The sequence below is a fragment of the Oncorhynchus kisutch genome, linkage group LG7 (assembly GCF_002021735.2).
Source record: "Oncorhynchus kisutch isolate 150728-3 linkage group LG7, Okis_V2, whole genome shotgun sequence".
Classification (NCBI taxonomy): Eukaryota; Metazoa; Chordata; class Actinopteri; order Salmoniformes; family Salmonidae; genus Oncorhynchus; species Oncorhynchus kisutch.
The window spans coordinates 50,845,643-50,866,644 of NC_034180.2; the positions used below are offsets into that span (position 1 = coordinate 50,845,643).

Consider the following 21,002-nt stretch of genomic DNA (forward strand, 5'->3'; position numbering starts at 1 on the left):
CGATAAGGGTCTGGATGGAACACGGCGTCTGGAGTCGGCCACGATAAGGGTCTGGATGGAGCACGGCGTCTGGCGTAGGCCACGATAAGGGTCTGGATGGAACACGACGTCTGGAGTCAGCCACAATAAGGGTCTGGATGGAGCACGGCGTCTGGAGTCAGCCACGATAAGGGTCTGGATGGAACACGGCGTCTGGAGTCAGCCACGATAAGGGTCTGGATGGAACACGGCGTCTGGAGTCAGCCACGATAAGGGTCTGGATGGAACACGGCGTCTGGGGTGTAAAATTTCGGTAACTTCCTCAAAATCGAATAAATCTGAACATCCTTTATTCACTCCGATGTCTTGAGAACAAACTTCTCTGAGAGGATGTCCTGAGCCAGCGCTCACTCTGGGAAGAAGAAGCTGACTTCCTGCTTGTGTAACAGAGTAAGAAAATATATCCTGTTTTAGTTGTGAAGTTCACAACAATCAATGAAACTACATGGACATATTGAAACAAGAACTCGATAACAAAAATGTAATAAATTGACTCATTTTGACAAACTTCCCCAATAAAACAGGATTTGTCACAGAATCATGAGGGAATAAGGAGGACATTTGGGAAACCTCCCAACTGGGCCTGTTGGAAAACCAGACCACTTAGTTGTATTTTGCCCTTTGCGACCTTTTGCGACCTTCTGACCCTTTGCGACCCTTTGACTTGGCTGTGTGGGCAAAAACAAAAAATGTATTGGTCGCACTGGTGCGATCTGTACATTCCACCTGGGGCAAATAAGACCATGAATTTGTCAAACAGTAAAAGGGCATTATCCTCATGATTTCTGTAATAAAAAACAAGCCTCACCCACCTGGACAGGTAATTAGGCCTATAAATCTCCATTGAAACCCCCAGAAAAACAAAACAATTCTGGAGGCTTGACAGTAAATTAACAAAACAAATAAGCACATTTTCTGGCCACCTGAGTGGCGCAGTAGTCTAAGGCTCTGCCCCAGTAGTCTAAGGCTCTGCCCCAGTAGTCTAAGGCTCTGCCCCAGTAGTCTAAGGCTCTGCCCCAGTAGTCTAAGGCTCTGCCCCAGTAGTCTAAGGCTCTGCCCCAGTAGTCTAAGGCTCTGCCCCAGTAGTCTAAGGCTCTGCCCCAGTAGTCTAAGGCTCTGCCCCAGTAGTCTAAGGCTCTGCCCCAATAGTCTAAGGCTCTGCCCCAGTAGTCTAAGGCTCTGCCTCAGTAGTCTAAGGCTCTGCCTCAGTAGTCTAAGGCTCTGCCCCAGTAGTCTAAGGCTCTGCCTCAGTAGTCTAAGGCTCTGTCTCAGTAGTCTAAGGCTCTGTCTCAGTAGTCTAAGGCTCTGTCTCAGTAGTCTAAGGCTCTGTCTCAGTAGTCTAAGGCTCTGCATCACAGTGCTAGCTGTGCCACTAGAGATCCTGGTTCGAGTCCAGGCTCTGTCTCAGTAGTCTAAGGCTCTGCATCACAGTGCTAGCTGTGCCACTAGAGATCCTGGTTCGAGTCCAGGCTCTGTTGCAGCCGGACGTGATCAGGAGACCCATTAGCCCAGCGTCGTCCGTGTTAGGGGAGGGTTTGGCCGGCAGGTTATGTCCTTGTCCCATCACGCAATCCGACACATTGGTGCGGCTGGCTTCCAGGTTAAGCGGGTGTTGTGTCAAGAAGCAGTGCGGTTTGGCTGGGTTGTGTTTCGGAGGACACACAGCTCTTGCCCTGTGCCTCTCCCGAGTCCGTACGAGAGTTGCAGCGATGGGACAGGACCGTAACTACCAATTGGATACCACAAAAAAAATGGGGTGATTTTTTTTTAATAGGCCGAATTGTCAAACCAAATGTCTGGATGAACTTATTTACCAGTAGTCACACCTCTTAATAGAGCTTAGTGAATTACTCCTATGTTTTATATTGTGTGACACTGTGCACATGTTCTTTTAACCCAAGAGGAGAGCAAGGGAAAATGTTAGGCTGGATCCCTCGTGTGTCTGGTGGTCAACCTACCTCAACTCCAATCTCAAAGCCACCGCCCAGACCAGCTATACCAATGGCAGAGGGAGCAGACCAACCTAGTGAGAGGGAGGATGTAATGAACTAATATCCTGGCGATGACCATATAGTGTGTGTGTGTGTGGTGGTGAACTTACGTCCGTCAGCCAGTCTAGCGATGACTATACCGCTGCCGCCTCGAGCTGTGATCATGAAGCCTGCCTTGATCACTGTGATGATGGCCAGGCCCTGACACTTGGCTAATATATTGGCTGGAGGGAGAAAAAGCACAAATGATTTGCAGGTCCTGCTATGACAATTACCTGCCATATCCGGAAAGGAGGACTGTCACCTGACAAAACCCTGATGACATCACAATAAAAACAGGTTTTTATTATGGCACCTTTATTTAACCAGGTCGGCTAGTTGAGAACAAGTTCTCATTTACCACTGTGACCTGGCCAAGATAAAGCAAAGCAGTGCGACAAAAAAAAACTGAGTTAAACAAACGTACAGTTAATAACACAATAGAAAGATCTATGTTCAGTGTGTGCAAATGTAGAAGAGTAGGGAGGTAAGGCAATAAATAGGCCACAGAGGAGAAATAATTACAACACTGGAATGATAGATTTGCAGATGATGTGCAAGTAGAGATACTGGGGTGCAAGAGAGCAAGTGGGTAAGTAATAATATTGGGATGAGGTCTTCGGGTGTTCCATTAACAGATGGGTGGGTACAGGTACAGTGATCGGTAAGCTGCTCTGACAGCTGATGCTTAAAGTTAGAGAGGGAGATATAAGACTCCAGCTTCAGAGATTTTTGCAATTGGTTCCAGTCATTAGCAGCAGAGAACTGGAAGGAATGGCGGCCCAAAGGAAGAACTGGCTTTGGCGGTGACCAGTGAGATATACCTGCTGGAGCGCGTGCTACGGGTGGGTGTTGCTATGGTGACCAGTGAGCTGGGATAAGGCGGGACTTTACCTAGCAAAGACTTATAGATGACCTGGAGCCAGTGGGTTTGGCGACGAACATGTAGCGAGGGCCAGCAAACGAGAGCATACAGGTCGCAGTGATGGGTAGTATACGGGGCTTTGGTGACAAAACGGATGGCACTGTGATAGACTGCATCCAGTTTGCTGAGTGGGGTGTTGGAGGCTATTTTGTAAATGACATCACCGAAGTCGAGGATCGGTAGGATGGTCAGTTTTACGAGGGTATATTTGGCAGCATGCGTGAACAAGACTTTGTTGCGGAATAGGAAGCCGATTCTAGATGTAATTTTGGATTTGGAGATGCTTAATGTGAGTCTGAAAGGAGAGTTTACAGTCTTAGACACCAAGGTATTTGTAGTTGTCCACATATTCTAGGTCAGAACCATCCAGAGTAGTGATGCTAGTCGGGCGGGATGGTGCAGGCAGCAATCGGTTGAAGAGCATGCACTTAATTTTACTAGCATTTAAAAGCAGTTGGAGGCCACGGAAGGAGTGTTGGATGGCGTTGAAGCTCGTTTGTAAGTTTGTTAGCAGTGTCCAAATAAGGGCCAGATGTATACAGAATGGTGTCGTCTGTGTAGAGGTGGATCAGCGAATCACCAGCAGCAAGAGCGATGTCATTGATGTATACAGAGAAGATTCGTCCCGAGAATTGAACCCTGTGGCACCCCCAAGAGACTGCCAGACGACTCTGAGAAGTAGTTGGTGAACCAGGCGAGGCAGTAATTTGAGAAACCAAGGCTGTTGAGTCTACCTGACAAAACCCTGATGACATCACCATAAAGCCATGCCGAGAACGAGAGAAATTATTAGGTATGAGTCAGAGATGAGAGTAAGGGCAGGATGAAAACGAACACATTCACACACCTGGGATGAGTTTGTCAGGCCCAGTGCGGTTGGAGATCTCAGTAAACTCTCTGAGGATCTTGGCAGCTTTCTTCGCCTCGGACTTCATGTTGGACGGGATTGGGTTATTCACTGTCAACACACACACACACACACACACACACACACACATCATGTTGGACAGGGTTATTCATTGATTTCTAAAAACCCAAACCCTGGTCTGCTTCGCAAGCGTTCGTGGAAGTCTGGCGATGTTGCACCTCTGGGGTTAGAAACTCTGTGCTACAACTATGAACCTCGGGATGAGTAGATAAAGAGCTGAATGCGCAACAGCTAAATGGGGATCCTAACAAAATACTCTAAAAACAGCCAGATCACCTTAGCTGATGTTTGTAACAGTTGCCAGTGTTTCAGGAAGTGGAGTCAGAGCAACTGAACCAAACCAGATTTCTCCAGTATTACGAATAGAATTACAGCATGGAGGAAAATCAACCAAACAGGACCGACGTGATGCCTTTCACGACACTGTAGCTACATACCAATCTGATGATGTCACCTTAATACCTTACACAATAGAGATACACATACGATAGGAGGCTATATGAGGACACATTACGCTTGTAACAACTCAGGAGACGGTTCAGACAACAGAACGGTTCTTGAACTCAGTGACTGTTCTAGCTTGTTCCGTAGACCTAGGGAGGGCTGCATTCCATTATCATTATTATTATTGTCTTTTAAACTGTCCCCTTCTGCTCTCCAGCCTACTTCACAGGTCTGCTATGATTCAACAGGTGAAAGCGGTATGGTAGACGCTATATTGAACTGTGCAGTCATCTCAGATCCATGAAGGGGAGTGGATGACGACACACATAGAGAGGACACCTTTTTGGTTTTGCACCTGCGACGTATAATTGGGATGTTCCTGGAGAGTTACCCTGCTGTAGGTTTATATTCCAACCCTGCTCCTGGAGAGAGACCCTCCTGTAGGTTTATATTCCAACCCTGCTCCTGGAGAGTTACCATACTGTAGGTTTAGACTCCAACCCTGTTCCTGGAGTTACCCTGCTGTAGGTTTTTTCACTCCAAGCCTAATCTAGTGCACTGGATTCTAATAATTAGCTGGTTGATAAGCTGAATAAGGTTAGTTAACTGTAATTAGAGAAAAAGAAACAGGAGAGGCTCTCGAGGAAACAAGGTGTAAGAGCCCTGATCTAACCTGTCCAGGGTTATATTAGGTGTAATCTGGGAGCCACTCCCTGGCCTGGTGCAGACAAGATCAGTTGATTTCATATTGCTCTGAATCACCACATTAGCATGCTGCTCAATCACCCAATTCAATAGAAGGGGTGTGTGTGTGTGTGTGTGTGAGAATGTGTGTATGACAGTGTTTGCTTTAATGCAGTATCTCCAGTTTGCTAATACTGGTCATACCTGCCGTGTAGACAGACACATTCCTGCTTAATGACAAACTGCTAATAAAGATCAACACTTAACACACCCTATCCCCTCAAATAAAGTGGACACTTCTGATGACGTCTGGCGTGTTTACACTTCCAGGATCGAGGGGCGTAAGACCCTGGTGAGGACGACGAGCACGCAGATGAGCTCCCGGAGATGTTTTTTGACTGGTTGTGTGCAAACCCACAGTTTCATCAGCTCTACGCCTGTGGACTTCCTGGACAGGATATACAGGTACCTGGTAAATACAACATGGTCCACCACAAGCCAGAACAGCTTCTATGCACCGTGGCAAAGTTTATACTAGGGATGCACCGTTGAGACATTTTTGGGCCGATACCTTCCTTTCCAAAACAAACTGAGACCTATATAAAAGTAGACTTAAGCATACTAGTACAATTAAATAGTCTACACACAGTGGTCTAACGCACCGCATCTCAGTGCATGAGGCATCACTACAGACCCTGGTTAAAATCCAGGCTGTATCACATCCGGACGTGATTGGGAGTCCCCATAGGGCGGCGCACAATTGGCCGTCATTGTAAATAAGAATGTTCAACTGACTTGCCTAGTTAAATTAAAAGGTTACACACACACACACCAAAAAGTTATTGTTGGCATTTACGTATGTCCCCATTACCGGTAAAACAGTCAAAACCGATTTCTTTCACTTATTTGCTGTGCTGTTTTTGTTGTTCAGTTTAATTCTCAACCAGGATTTCATCATGTCAAGCAGTGAAGTTTCAGCTGTCTGTCCGTGGCCTCTCTTCCTCAGTGTGGACTGTGTCCATTTCCATCTCGTCCAGCTGTGTATGTAACATTTCACGTAAACCCTGTTTGTCTAAGTAGCGGTCCTTGTACCTAGCATCGAGCATGGATGTAGCGGTCCTTGTACCTAGCACCAAGCATGGATGTAGCAGTCCTTGTACCTAGCATCAAGCATGGATGTAGCGGTCCTTGTTCCTAGCGTCGAGCATGGAAGTAGCAGTCCTTGTACCTAGCATCGAGCATGGAAGTAGCGGTCCTTGTACCTAGCATTGAGCATGGAAGTAGCGGTCCTTGTTCCTAGCATCGAGCATGGAAGTAGCGGTCCTTGTTCCTAGCATCGAGCATGGTGGCGACACAGTAGAGGGCCTCATAATGCCACCGAATCGCTTGTTCACAGCCTTGAGTACCTTTGTAAGTTAACCCCACAGTCTGTGTGGGCAGTTTTGTTGAGCAGGCCATGACAGAGGGTATCATGTCTGCTGCAGACACAGTTGAGAAAGCTCATCAAGTCAGTTGTTCGAATGGCGTTAGGAGTGTGTTCATGTTTCCAAGTTTTAAATATGTTCTCAAATGCCATTGAAATGGCAGCAGCGGTATGAGAACCAGCACATTCTTGAGCAATACGGCTTTCCTCAGTAGGAAATCCTCGTTGACCCATAATGCCCATGGGGCTGAACTTGTTGGTCCGAATGTCAGTCGAGAAGCTAACAGCATTGACGCTCATAGCAAGTAGCTCAGGGATGTGAGTTTCAACAATACTGTGTTATTTCGGTAGGGCAACATCTGAAAAATCGTGTACACACGTGCTCGACCAGTCGACGAAAGCCAACATCACCCACGACAGAGAACGGTTGATTGTCAAGGGCAAAGAATTCCATTATCTTGGTGTTGATGGATTGATTTCGCCTTTTAGACGTATCACTGAAAATGTCTTTCAGCCAGCTAGCTTCATCTGGCTAGTGAGGCTATACCAGACCGGGTTGTGTTGTGAAGCTAGCCACAATAAGGATTAGGCAATAGTGGAATTTGCGGTTTGCCTTCAAAACAAAAGTATGTCATTGACAGTGATGCACATGAATACAACTAGTATAATTTTCTTTTTAAATTTTTATTTCACCAGGTAGGCTAGTTGAGAACAAGTTCTCGTTTACAACCTCGACCTGGCCAAGATAAAGCAAAGCAGTTTGGCACATACAGAGTTACACATGGAACAATCAATAACACAGTAGAAAAAATTATATATATATATATATACACACACACACACACAGTGTGCACAAATGAGGTAAGATAAGGGAGGTAAGGCAAAAAAATAAAAAATAGGCCATAGTGGCAAGGTAATTACGATATAGCAATTAAACACTGGAGTGATAGATGCACAGTCATCTTCTGCACGAGTAAAGATACTGGGGTGCAAAGGAGCAAAATAAATACAGTATGAGGATGAGGTAGTTGGATGGGCTATTTACAGATGGGCTATGTACAGGTGCAGTGATCTGTAAGCTGGTGCTTAAAGTTAGTGAGGAAGACATGGGTCTCCAGCTTCAGCGATTTTTAAAGTTTGTTCCAGTCACTGGCAGCAGAGAACTGGAAAGAAAGGCGGCCAAAGGAGGAATTGGCTTTGGGGTGACCAGTGAAATGTACCTGCTGGAGAGCGTGCTGCGGGTGGGTGCCGCAATGGTGACCAGTGAGCTGAGATAAGGCAGGGATTTACCTAGCAAAGACTTGTAGATGACCTGGAGCCAGTGGGTTTGGCGACAAGTATGAAGCGAGGGCCAGCCAACGAGAGCGTACAGGTCGCAGTGGTGGGTAGTATATGGGGTTTTGGTGACAAAACGGATTATGAAGACTAACCAAAGTCCACTATTGTGGCAAGCTTCACATAGATGGGTCCGACCACCATTAAATCAAATAAGAACCATCTTACAAATGAGTTATTTTAGATGAAATAGTGTTAATAATCCGAATGTTTGATTTGTTCGATAAAGTTAATAATTTATGTCCATATACCTCCTTTTGTAAGGGCATTTGGTAAACAAATCCAAAAAGCGTGTGCAAGTCCAGTGGAAAGGTCGGACGAAAAGTCCAAAAAGTTATATTAATGGTCGTAGAAACATATCAAACGAAGGAGAGAATCAATCTTTAGTATGTTTTTAACATAAATCTTGAATAATGTTCCAACCGGAGCATTCCATTGTCTGTAGAAATGTAATGGAACGTGAGGTAACTTTCACATGACCACGCGTCACGAGCTCATGGCTGCTGGCAGACCTCAGACTCATTCAGCCCCTCTTCACAGTAGAAGGCTGAAACAACTTTCTAAAGACTGTTGACATCTAGTGGAAGCCTTAGGAAGTACAACATGACCCATATCCCACTATCTTCAATAGGGGCGGAGTTGAAAAACTACAAACCTCAGGATTTCCCACTTCCTGGAGGATTTTTTCTCAGGCCATATGGGTTCTGTTATACTCACAGACATAATTCAAACAGTTTTAGAAACTTCAGATTGTTTTCTATCCAATACTACTAATAATATGCATATATTAGCATCTGGGACTGAGTAGCTGGCAGTTTAATCTGGGCATGCTTTTCATCCAAAAGTGAAAATGCTGTCCGATATCCCAATGAAGTTAAATAAAATTCACAGAACCGCTTGATGAAATTTCAATGAGGCTCTCTTGTTCAGATATCAGTACATGCACTGGAGGCAGGTCATGAAAGGGATAACGAATCCAGTTGTTTGTGACATCATTTCAGGAAAGTACCTGCATAATTGTGCAGCCAACTCACACAGGTGCTTCGCTATATCACAGTCGACATCGTCCATAAGCTTGAGTTAATTTAAACTTTTTTTAATCATAGCCTCAAATTTGTCCCGCACATTGAATATACACTGCTCAAAAAAATAAAGAGAACACTTAAACAACACAATGTAACTCTAAGTCAATAACACTTCTGTGAAATCAAACTGTCCACTTAGGAAGCAACACTGATTGCATAACAGCATGTGAAATTTATTGTCAAATGGAATAGACAACAGGTGGAAATTATAGGCAATTAGCAAGACACCCCCAATAAAGGAGTGGTTCTGCAGGTGGTGACCACAGACCACAGCTTACAGCCCAACACATTGCAGGACGTTTTTCATTTGCCAGAGAACACCAAGATTGGCAAATTCGTCACTGGCGGCCTGTGCTCTCCACAGATGAAAGCAGGTTCACACTGAGCACGTGACAGGCGTGACAGAGTCTGGAGACGCCGTGGAGAACGTTCTGCTGCCTACAACATCCTCCAGCATGACCGGTTTGGCGGTGTGTCAGTCATGGTGTGGGGGGGGCATTTCTTTGGGGGGCCGCACAGCCCTCCATGTGCTCGCCAGAGGTAGCCTGACTGCCATTAGGTACCGAGATGAGATCCTCAGACCCCTTGTGAGACCATATGCTGGTGCGGTTGGCCCTGGGTTCCTCCTAAAGCAAGACAATGCTAGACCTCATGTGGCTGGAGTGTGTCAGCAGTTCCTGCAAGAGGAAGGCATTGATGCTATGGACTGGCCCGCCCGTTCCCCAGACCTGAATCCAATTGAGCACATCTGGGACATCATGTCTCGCTCCATCCACCAACGCCACGTTGCAACCACAGACTGTCCAGGAGTTGGCGGATGCTTTAGTCCAGGTCTGGGAGGAGATCCCTCAGGAGACTATCCACCACCTCATCAGGAGCACGCCCAGGCGTTGTATGGAGGTCATACAGGCACTTGGAGGCCACACACACTACTGAGCCTCATTTTGACTTGTTTTAAGGACATTACATCAAAGTTGGATCAGCCTGTAGTGTGGTTTTCCACTTTAATTTAGAGTGTGACTCCAAATCCAGACATCCATGGGTTGATACATTTGATTTCCATTGATCATTTTTGTGTGATTTTGTTGTCAGCACATTCAACTATGTAAAAAAAAGGGTGTTCCATTTATTTGTTTGAGCAGTGTAGTTAGAGTCCCTGTAATCCTAGAAAAAAAACATCACCCCTATTTTCCAGTCATGTGAGAAACTCGTCATCATGCAAATCGGTCAGATCAGTGAAAATTATGGTCAGTTAAGAAAACTTTAAAGCTCCTCTCTCAAAAACAACATGTCAATACTTTACCCAATAACCAGCGCACTTCTGTATAGGAATGCATGATATATCGGAAGCGGACGATATTAGCTAACAATGCCAACATCGGTATAGGCCCAATGTCTAGTTTAACGACAATGTGAAAAACAGATGTCAAAGCTGACCCAATGACGCCACGTAAAATGTTGCGCTACACGTGCAACACAGCATTCCTAACATAGCCCACAATGTCTGCTGTGTGGATCGAGTAGTAAACAAGTCGAGCAGTCATTTGAATGAGCAAGAACATTTGAGTGAGACAAACTCAAAGGCGAAATCCATTAAAACGTCAAGATAATAGAATTCACTGCCCTCGACAATATCTGTCGTGGATGATGTTGGCTTTCGCGACTGGACGAGCACCAGTACACACTAACGTTACCAAATGTTGCCCTACCGGATTTACACCGTAATAACGTCACTGCTATTAGCTTCACAACATACTATGGAACGGCGTTTGGGTCTTTGCATGTGTCACAAAAAGATACACGTCAAATAACACTATTTGACTAGTTAAATAAGCTTTAAAATTTGACACATCAAATAACAGTCCTAATACAGAATAGTGTGTGTTCTTAATGTGCACATGCAAGCCAAGAACCACCACAACTAATACCAGTAGCGCTGTCAAAGCCGTAAAAAAAAAAGTCTGCAAACACCGGCCAAACGATGTGTTTACAATACCGCTTTGGTAATAAAGCATAATTTGTCCGACTACAACTTCTGGGCTAGCTAGCTACCTAGCTACAACCAACACAACCAGCATGAAAACAAAATGACCAGTAGGAAACTGCAGTCATTTTCACTATTCTTAGCAATGATTTAGGAATCCTTGTGAGTGTTAACTAGGTAGCCACTTGTTGTTCACCTATTGAAATTGAACTTCAGCTCATGAAAATAAAAAGCTAGCCAGCTACTTAGCTTTGGGCAACAGGGTTAACATTATAAGCAGCCAGCTAGCTTCATCTGGCTAGTGAGGCTCGACCGGACTGGGTTATGTGTTGTGAAGCTAGCCACAATAAGGAATTAGGCACAAGTGGAATTTGCAGTTTGCCTTTAAAAATGATGCAGAAGGTTACAATTGGTGGAATCATGCCATATTTAGACTAGATAATGTTAAACAAGGTTGAAATGTGAAGCAATGAAATGGGGTATCAGTCTACTCGGTGACACCCACAGACCACAACTGTGAAGAGTTTAAGCAAATATGTGTTGTAGCTCTTATCGCGGGACTGTGACTGGGGAGGTGATTTAACAGTCCGCCTATTGTGTGTATTGACATTCATATGCACTGTACAGCTTTACCTAAAGATTGGGGATCAATGAAATTGTGTAACAGTCTACTCAATACCCAAGATATATTTCCCCCCCAACGTCCTCTTCAGAGTTCTCAGACTCCAAAAACATCCACACAGTATTGTTTTTCCTCAGTGATAGTGTTCAATACCCACAGGTTGACAATAAATGAGGCTCAATTCACAGCTGTTTTAGAGTCCCGCAATAAGAGCTACGATGCTAATGTTCTCTGGGTGTCACGGAGTAGACTGATACCCCATGTCATTGATCCACCATCCATAGGTTAAGGTTTTACAGTGAAATAAGTATGTCCCCAATGCAATTCTAAAGTATAATACATCCAGTGTGATTTGAAGGCTAACTGCAAAGTCCACTATTGTGGCTAATCCTTATTGTGTCTAGCTTCACATAGAAGGGTCCGACCAACATTAAATCCAATAAGAACCATCTTATAAACTAGGGTTATTTTAGATGATGACACTATATAGTTTAGCTAGCTAAGAATAGCTACTGAAACAGATTTAGTTTTTGGGGAAGAACATTAGCTGATGGATGCAAACAGTTACCTTTTTTAAAATGTATGAGCGGCACTGTAGGTGCGCGAGACAACGTTACCAGCACCACAGCTTATATAGAAAAATATAGAGCCAGTTGAAAGCAGGACAGCCCCCCCCCCCCCCCCCCACTAGAGCCAGTTGAAAGCAGGACAGCCCCCCCCCCCCCCCCCACTAGAGCCAGTTGAAAGCAGGACAGCCCCCCCCCCCCCCCACTAGAGCCAGTTGAAAGCAGGACAGCCCCCCCCCCCCCCCCCACTAGAGCCAGTTGAAAGCAGGACAGCCCCCCCCCCCCCACTAGAGCCAGTTGAAAGCAGGACAGCTCCCCCCCCCCCACTAGAGCCAGTTGAAAGCAGGACAGCCCCCCCCCCCCCCACTAGAGCCAGTTGAAAGCAGGACAGCCCCCCCCCCCCCCCCCACTAGAGCCAGTTGAAAGCAGGACAGCCCCCCCCCCCCCCCCACTAGAGCCAGTTGAAAGCAGGACAGCCCCCCCCCCCCCCCACTAGAGCCAGTTGAAAGCAGGACAGCCCCCCCCCCACCAGAGCCAGTTGAAAGCAGGACAGCCCCCCCCCCCCCCCCCACTAGAGCCAGTTGAAAGCAGGACAGCCCCCCCCCCCCCTAGAGCCAGTTGAAAGCAGGACAGCCCCCCCCCCCCCCCCCACTAGAGCCAGTTGAAAGCAGGACAGCCCCCCCCCCCCCACTAGAGCCAGTTGAAAGCAGGACAGCCCCCCCCCACTAGAGCCAGTTGAAAGCAGGACAGCCCCCCCCCCCCCCCCCACTAGAGCCAGTTGAAAGCAGGACAGCCCCCCCCCACTAGAGCCAGTTGAAAGCAGGACAGCCCCCCCCTCCCCCCACTAGAGCCAGTTGAAAGCAGGACAGTCGTCCCCCCCCCCCCACTAGAGCCAGTTGAAAGCAGGACAGCCCCCCCCCCCACTAGAGCCAGTTGAAAGCAGGACAGCCCCCCCCCCCCCACTAGAGCCAGTTGAAAGCAGGACAGCCCCCCCCCCCCCCCACTAGAGCCAGTTGAAAGCAGGACAGCCCCCCCCCCCCCCACTAGAGCCAGTTGAAAGCAGGACAGCCCCCCCCCCCCCCCACTAGAGCCAGTTGAAAGCAGGACAGCCCCCCCCCCCCCCCCACTAGAGCCAGTTGAAAGCAGGACAGCCCCCCCCCCCACCAGAGCCAGTTGAAAGCAGGACAGCCCCCCCCCCCCCCCCCCCCCACTAGAGCCAGTTGAAAGCAGGACAGCCCCCCCCCCCCCCCCCCACTAGAGCCAGTTGAAAGCAGGACAGCCCCCCCCCCCCCACTAGAGCCAGTTGAAAGCAGGACAGCCCCCCCCCACTAGAGCCAGTTGAAAGCAGGACAGCCCCCCCCCCCCCCCCCCCCCCCCCACTAGAGCCAGTTGAAAGCAGGACAGCCCCCCCCCCCCCACTAGAGCCAGTTGAAAGCAGGACAGTCCCCCCCCCCACTAGAGCCAGTTGAAAGCAGGACAGCCCCCCCCCACTAGAGCCAGTTGAAAGCAGGACAGCCCCCCCCCACTAGAGCCAGTTGAAAGCAGGACAGCCCCCCCCCCCACTAGAGCCAGTTGAAATACAAGTGATAGATAACTACGTAAAAAAAAATGAATGCGTTAAATTAGTGACGTTTTCTGACACGCAAAGACCCAAACGGAGTTCCATAGACATCCTGGTTGAGAATGAAACAACCGAACAATGGAACAGAAAGAAAATAGGTTTTGGTTATGTTTTACTGGTAATGGGGACTTACGTAAATGCCAACAAAATAAATGTTTGGTCTGTGTGTGTGTAACCTTTATTTAACTAGGCAAGTATAAAAAAGGTTCTACAGCTGCACCATCGAGAGCATCCTGACCGGTTGCATCACTGCCTGGTACGGTAATTGCTTGGCCTCCGACTGCAAGGCACTACAGAGGGTAGTGCGTACCGCCCAGTACATCACTGGGGCAAAGCTGCCTGCCATCCAGGACCTCTACACCAGGCACTACAGAGGGTAGTGCGTACCGCCCAGTACATCACTGGGGCAAAGCTGCCTGCCATCCAGGACCTCTACACCAGGCACTACAGAGGGTAGTGCGTACCGCCCAGTACATCACTGGGGCAAAGCTGCCTGCCATCCAGGACCTCTACACCAGGCGGTGTCAGAGGAAGGTCATGAAAATTGTCAAAGACCCCAGCCGCCCTAGTCATAGACTGTTCTCTCTACTACCGCATGGCAAACGGTACCGGAGTGCCAAGTCTAAGACAAAAAGGCTTCTCAACAGTTTTTACCCCCAAGCCATAAGACTCCTGACCAGATAACCAAATGGTTACCCGGACTATTTGCATTGTGTGCCCCCCCCCCAAACCCTCTTTTACGCTACTGCTACTCTCTGTTTATCTTATATGCATAGTCACTTTAACTACACATTCATGTACATACTACCTCAATTGGGCCGACCAACCAGTGCTCCCACACATTGGCTAACCTGGCTATCTGCATTGTGTCCCACCCACCACCCGCCAACCCCTCTTTTACACTACTGCTACTCTCTGTTCATCATATATGCATAGTCACTTTAACCATATCTACATGTACATACTACCTCAATAAGCCTGACTAACTGGTGTCTGTTGAACAGTAGCAAGGCTATATATATATAGTCTTTTTACAGTTGTTTTATTTCTTTACTTCCCAACACACACACACACACACACACACACACACACACACCATTGGTTAGAGCATTTCACTGTCTACACCTGTTTTATTCAGTTCACGTGACAAATACACTTTGATTTGATTTGCTGTCAGTTAAGAACAAATACTTATTTACAACGACGGCCTAACCCAGCCAAACCCGGACGGCCCTGGGCCAATTGTGTGCCGCCCTATGAGACTCCCAATACAAAGCTGGATGTGATAGAGCCTGGATTCGAACCAGGGACTGTGGTGACGCAATTTTTTATAAAATCGGTATGGGGTTTTTGGCAAGGTAAATATCAGGTATTGGCCAAAAATGTAATATTGGTGTGTCACTACTTCTGTATGTTACTTCTGTATGTTATAAAAGCGTACATATGGACTGTTTGAAAATGTGAAACTGTTTAAAAATATGTAAATGTGAATCTCAATTTTATTTGGTGTCCCCACCCCCCCCCGACAACATCGCACGTACCCCAGTTTGGGAATACCTGCTCTAAGGTATGCAATAACTGATGATGCAATAGCCAAATTGGGCAATCTACTAATACAACTTTCAAGAGCCAGTTGAAAGCAGGACAGCCTGCCCCTACCCAGAGCCAGTTGAAAGCAGGACAGCCTGCCCCCACCCAGAGCCAGTTGAAAGCAGGACAGCCTGCCCCTACCCAGAGCCAGTTGAAAGCAGGACAGCCTGCCCCCACCCAGAGCCAGTTGAAAGCAGGACAGCCTGCCCCCACCCAGAGCCAGTTGAAAGCAGGACAGCTCCCCCCCCACCAGAGCCAGTTGAAAGCAGGACAGCTCCCCCCCACCAGAGCCAGTTGAAAGCAGGACACTGTTTTTTAGTCTCTCGGTCCCAGCTTTGATGCACCTGTACTGACCTCGCCTTCTGGATGACAGCGGGGTGAACAGGCAGTGGCTCGGGTGGTTGATGTCCTTGATGATCTTTATGGCCTTCCTGTAGCATCGGGTGGTGTAGGTGTCCTGGAGGGCAGGTAGTTTGCCCCCGGTGATGCGTTGTGCAGACCTCACTACCCTCTGGAGAGCCTTACGGTTGAGGGCGGTGCAGTTGCCATACCAGGCGGTGATACAGCCCGCCAGGATGCTCTCGATTGTGCATCTGTAGAAGTTTGTGAGTGCTTTTGGTGACAAGCCGAATTTCTTCAGCCTCCTGAGGTTGAAGAGGCGCTGCTGCGCCTTCTTCACGATGCTGTCTGTGTGAGTGGACCAATTCAGTTTGTCTGTGATGTGTATGCCGAGGAACTTAAAACTTGCTACCCTCTCCACTACTGTTCCATCGATGTGGATGGGGGGGGGGGGGTGTTCCCTCTGCTGTTTCCTGAAGTCCACAATCATCTCCTTAGTTTTGTTGACGTTGAGTGTGAGGTTATTTTCCTGACACCACACTCCGAGGGCCCTCACCTCCTCCCTGTAGGCCGTCTCGTCGTTGTTGGTAATCAAGCCTACCACTGTTGTGTCGTCCGCAAACTTGATGATTGAGTTGGAGGCGTGCGTGGCCACGCAGTCGTGGGTGAACAGGGAGTACAGGAGAGGGCTCAGAACGCACCCTTGTGGGGCCCCAGTGTTGAGGATCAGCGGGGAGGAGATGTTGTTGCCTACCCTCACCACCTGGGGGCGGCCCGTCAGGAAGTCCAGTACCCAGTTGCACAGGGCGGGGGTCGAGACCCAGGGTCTCGAGCTTGATGACGAGCTTGGAGGGTACTATGGTGTTAAATGCCGAGCTGTAGTCGATGAACAGCATTCTCACATAGCCAGTTGAAAGCAGGACAGCTCCCCCCCACCAGAGCCAGTTGAAAGCAGGACAGCTCCCCCCCCCCCCCACCAGAGCCAGTTGAAAGCAGGACAGCTCCCCCCCCCCCACCAGAGCCAGTTGAAAGCAGGACAGCTCCCCCCCCCCACCAGAGCCAGTTGAAAGCAGGACAGCTCCCCCCCACCAGAGCCAGTTGAAAGCAGGACAGCTCCCCCCCCACTAGAGCCAGTTGAAAGCAGGACAGCTCCCCCCCCACTAGAGCCAGTTGAAAGCAGGACAGCTCCCCCCCCCCCCCACCAGAGCCAGTTGAAAGCAGGACAGCTCCCCCCCCCCCCACCAGAGCCAGTTGAAAGCAGGACAGCTCCCCCCCCCCCCCCACTAGAGCCAGTTGAAAGCAGGACAGCTCCCCCCCCCACTAGAGCCAGTTGAAAGCAGGACAGCTCCCCCCCCCCACCAGAGCCAGTTGAAAGCAGGACAGCTCCCCCCCCCACTAGAGCCAGTTGAAAGCAGGACAGCTCCCCCCCACCAGAGCCAGTTGAAAGCAGGACAGCTCCCCCCCCCACTAGAGCCAGTTGAAAGCAGGACAGCTCCCCCCCCCCCACCAGAGCCAGTTGAAAGCAGGACAGCTCCCCCCCCCCCCACCAGAGCCAGTTGAAAGCAGGACAGCTCCCCCCCCCCCCCCACTAGAGCCAGTTGAAAGCAGGACAGCTCCCCCCCACTAGAGCCAGTTGAAAGCAGGACAGCTCCCCCCCCCCCCACCAGAGCCAGTTGAAAGCAGGACAGCCCCCCCCCCCCCCCACCAGAGCCAGTTGAAAGCAGGACAGCCCCCCCCCCCCCCCACCAGAGCCAGTTTGAAAGCAGGACAGCCCCCCCCCCCCCCCACCACCAGAGCCAGTTGAAAGCAGGACAGCTTCCCCCCCCCCCCACCAGAGCCAGTTGAAAGCAGGACAGCTCCCCCCCCCCCACCAGAGCCAGTTGAAAGCAGGACAGCTCCCCCCCCCCCACCAGAGCCAGTTGAAAGCAGGACAGCTCCCCCCCACTAGAGCCAGTTGAAAGCAGGACAGCTCCCCCCCCCCCCCCCACCACCAGAGCCAGTTGAAAGCAGGACAGCTCCCCCCCCCCCCCCCACCAGAGCCAGTTGAAAGCAGGACAGCTCCCCCCCCCCCCCCCCACCAGAGCCAGCTGAAAGCAGGACAGCCCCCCCCCCCCCCCCCCCACCAGAGCCAGTTGAAAGCAGGACAGCCCCCCCCCCCCCACCAGAGCCAGTTGAAAGCAGGACAGCCCCCCCCCCCCCCCCCACCAGAGCCAGTTGAAAGCAGGACAGCTTCCCCCCCCCCCCCACCAGAGCCAGTTGAAAGCAGGACAGCTCCCCCCCCCCCCCCCCCCCACCAGAGCCAGTTGAAAGCAGGACAGCTCCCCCCCCCCCCACCAGAGCCAGTTGAAAGCAGGACAGCTCCCCCCCACTAGAGCCAGTTGAAAGCAGGACAGCCCCCCCCCCCCCCCACCAGAGCCAGTTGAAAGCAGGACAGCTCCCCCCCCCCCCCCACTAGAGCCAGTTGAAAGCAGGACAGCTCCCCCCCCCCCACCAGAGCCAGTTGAAAGCAGGACAGCTCCCCCCCCCCCCCACCAGAGCCAGCTGAAAGCAGGACAGCCCCCCCCCCCCCCCCCCCACCAGAGCCAGTTGAAAGCAGGACAGCTCCCCACCCACCAGAGCCAGTTGAAAGCAGGACAGCTCCCCCCCACCAGAGCCAGTTGAAAGCAGGACAGCTCCCTGTTTGGGAATACTACTCTAGCCTACCTGTCCTGGGGTCTGTTGTCACATGAACTACAAGGTGACTTACCAGCATTGTTCTATTAGCAGAGGAATGGGGGAATAATAACATGAATATCAGTTGGTGAGTGCAGAGTGAACAAGGAATCCATCTTGTGATGTCTTTCAAGAACAGCTCATTCACATGTCCCCGAGCATACGCATTTTTACACACACACACACACACACACACACACACACAGAGAGAGAGAGACACACACACGAGGGAATCTTGGAGGTTCAGGGATATCCGTAGGCTGGGTAAGGAATGTTCATGTGGGTATAAATTAGCACATTGTGGATGTATTTAAATAAAATGTGCCATGAAGCAGCTCAGCCTAATAGAACAGCATCCCACAGGACACACACACACACACACACAGGTGTGTTCACAGATGCCCATCCCATGCCCAAGTATAGACAGTCTTCTGGATTTAAATTCTGACACCGCGGGGGGGGTGCTTCCTACCACCGATACCATCTGCTGTTCAGGACTGTTTAATGTGTCACCTGTGGCTAATGTCAGAACATGAACACATACAAGACTGGCGTTTCAGTCAGGCCGAGCTGTGGACACCTCTAAATGCTGACGAAGGACCCCCCCCCACTTGGTTATCCCATGGCCCCAACATCAGCTGACTACCCCCCCCCCCTCTCTCTCTTTCTCTCTGGGCGCAGTGCTGTGTGGTGTTACAGGAGGCCCTGGGCTGCACACATGCACACGCGTGTGTGACCAAATGAGCACAAAACATTCAAAATGAACTCTGGATCATGGGTTCAGTTTGTGACACTGAACTTGTTGTCTGGTATATTTAAAAAAACAAACCAAAACCACCACTGGTCACTGAATGGCTATAAAAACACACGTGACTGATTATGTTAGTGATTCCAGGGGCGGCCAAACCTGTGCTCCCGAAGAGCTCCGGCAAAAGCTGGAGGGTCTTTCAGGGTACATTGAGTCATTTAGCAGATGCTCTGATCCAGAAGAGACTTACAGTTAAGTGCATATATTAAAAATTGTTTTTTCCCCATACTGGGAATTGAACCCACAACCCTGGTGTTGCAACCATCTGAGTCATAAGGTAAAGTGTTAACCCTCCATCACACACGCATCCTGCAGGTATTATCCACAGTCGGCTGGGTTTGGGGTCATGAAACACTGTGTGGATGAAGGGCGGGAGGGTGTGAATAACGAGAGAAACGCTGTGAAAAGCCATTCATGTATAATTATTGTGGTGGTTTTTCTTCCATTTATATTCATCTGGTTTTATTATCTTACCTGGTGTTACGGAAAAATTAAAAAGGACAATGTAGGATTTTATTTCAATAACAGAAATTGAAAATAATAAGAGTTGAAAATAAAGAGAAGGGAGAGCCAGAACAGAAGCCTATTGTTAGAGAAATATATTCTGTGTGATTATGAGCCGCTATACAAATGAGATCGTCACAAGATGGGATTACAAAAATAAATAAAATAAATAAATAAAAATGGCACATCAAGGTCATTGTACTGTTCAGATGGGTTAAATGGAAACGTGAAATACAGACACTGACTGTCTATAACCTACCACACACAATATTCACTTCTGAAGCAGGGTTGGAAAAGGGTCAGAAACTTCCCGGTAATTTACCATGGAAAGTAACACCCTGGAATTTGGGGAATTTTGCTTAGTTTATTATTATTTATTTTTTAAATTTAAAGTTAACAGTGAAACTTTTTTTGTGATATACAAACAAAGCAAGTATAGGTCTTGTGACATATTTTGGTTAAACTATCCCCCAATTCAATGGATTCTTATGATCTTGCTCACTAATGAGATGCTATTGAGCCCACACTACTACACTGTCTGAGCCAAGGACTACATGCTTTCTGGTACGTTTTCAGTACAATACTGGGTGGGGTGAATGTCATAAAATCTAAAGTCAGCAACAAACAAAAATAAACGTTTTTCAGGACCCTGTCTTTCAAAGATAATTCGTAAAAATAATAACTTCACAGATCTTCATTTTAAAGGGTTTAAACACCATTTCCCATGCTTGTTAAATGAACCATAAACAATTAATGATCATGTGGAACGGTCATCAGAAGGTTTTTTGACTCAATGGAGGAACGTAGTCAGAAATGCTGATGAATGTCTTGCCAACCAGACATGCTTTATCTACTCATTTGCTGGATGCAGAGGTCAACAGAGTTCAAGTGAAGGTCTAGCAAATCATAGAGAAAGCAGACTGTATTGCAATCATCTCTGATTGGTGGTCGAATGTTTGTGGGCAAGGAATAATTAACTACATCTCCACCCCTCAACCAGTATTCTACAAGAGCACAGACAAGGGTCTCTACATTGCAGATGAGCCGAAGGCAGTCAATGACCTTGGACCACAGAAGGAATTTGCACTGGTGACAGACAAGGCTGAACATGAAGGCTGCTTGGCCTAAAGTGGAGGAGTCCTACCCTCAATTCACTGCCCCAGATTGCAACTAGTCCTTGTTTGGGATCACACACACACACACACACACCAGGCTGACCAATACATGGGTTGAGAAATTAGTGGCAATCTGGGCGAATTTGGGGCTTTTTGAGCCTGACAACGAGCCATCCTCAACAAGGTTGGAAAGTGACAGTGAAGATGAGGCTTCAGAGTCTGATGTTCAAGAGGTTGAGGGCCAACAT

At 48.7% G+C, this 21,002-nt stretch overlaps 1 protein-coding gene across 3 annotated transcripts in view; it reads right to left on the reverse strand.

Moving 5' to 3' along the window:
• Window positions 1–21,002, reverse strand: part of sh3yl1 (SH3 and SYLF domain containing 1) — a 50,788-nt gene that overhangs the window by 19,148 nt on the left and 10,638 nt on the right. For 2 of the 3 annotated variants that reach the window (XM_031829270.1, XM_031829272.1), the window contains exons 2-4: window positions 3,842–3,952; window positions 2,141–2,254; window positions 1,998–2,062 (exon numbers count right to left, since the gene is read on the reverse strand). In XM_031829270.1, coding sequence (XP_031685130.1) covers window positions 1,998–2,062; window positions 2,141–2,254; window positions 3,842–3,952 — 290 coding nt within the window. The remainder of the gene's footprint in view (window positions 1–1,997; window positions 2,063–2,140; window positions 2,255–3,841; window positions 3,953–21,002) is intronic. The other variant, XM_031829271.1, reaches the window with a different exon arrangement.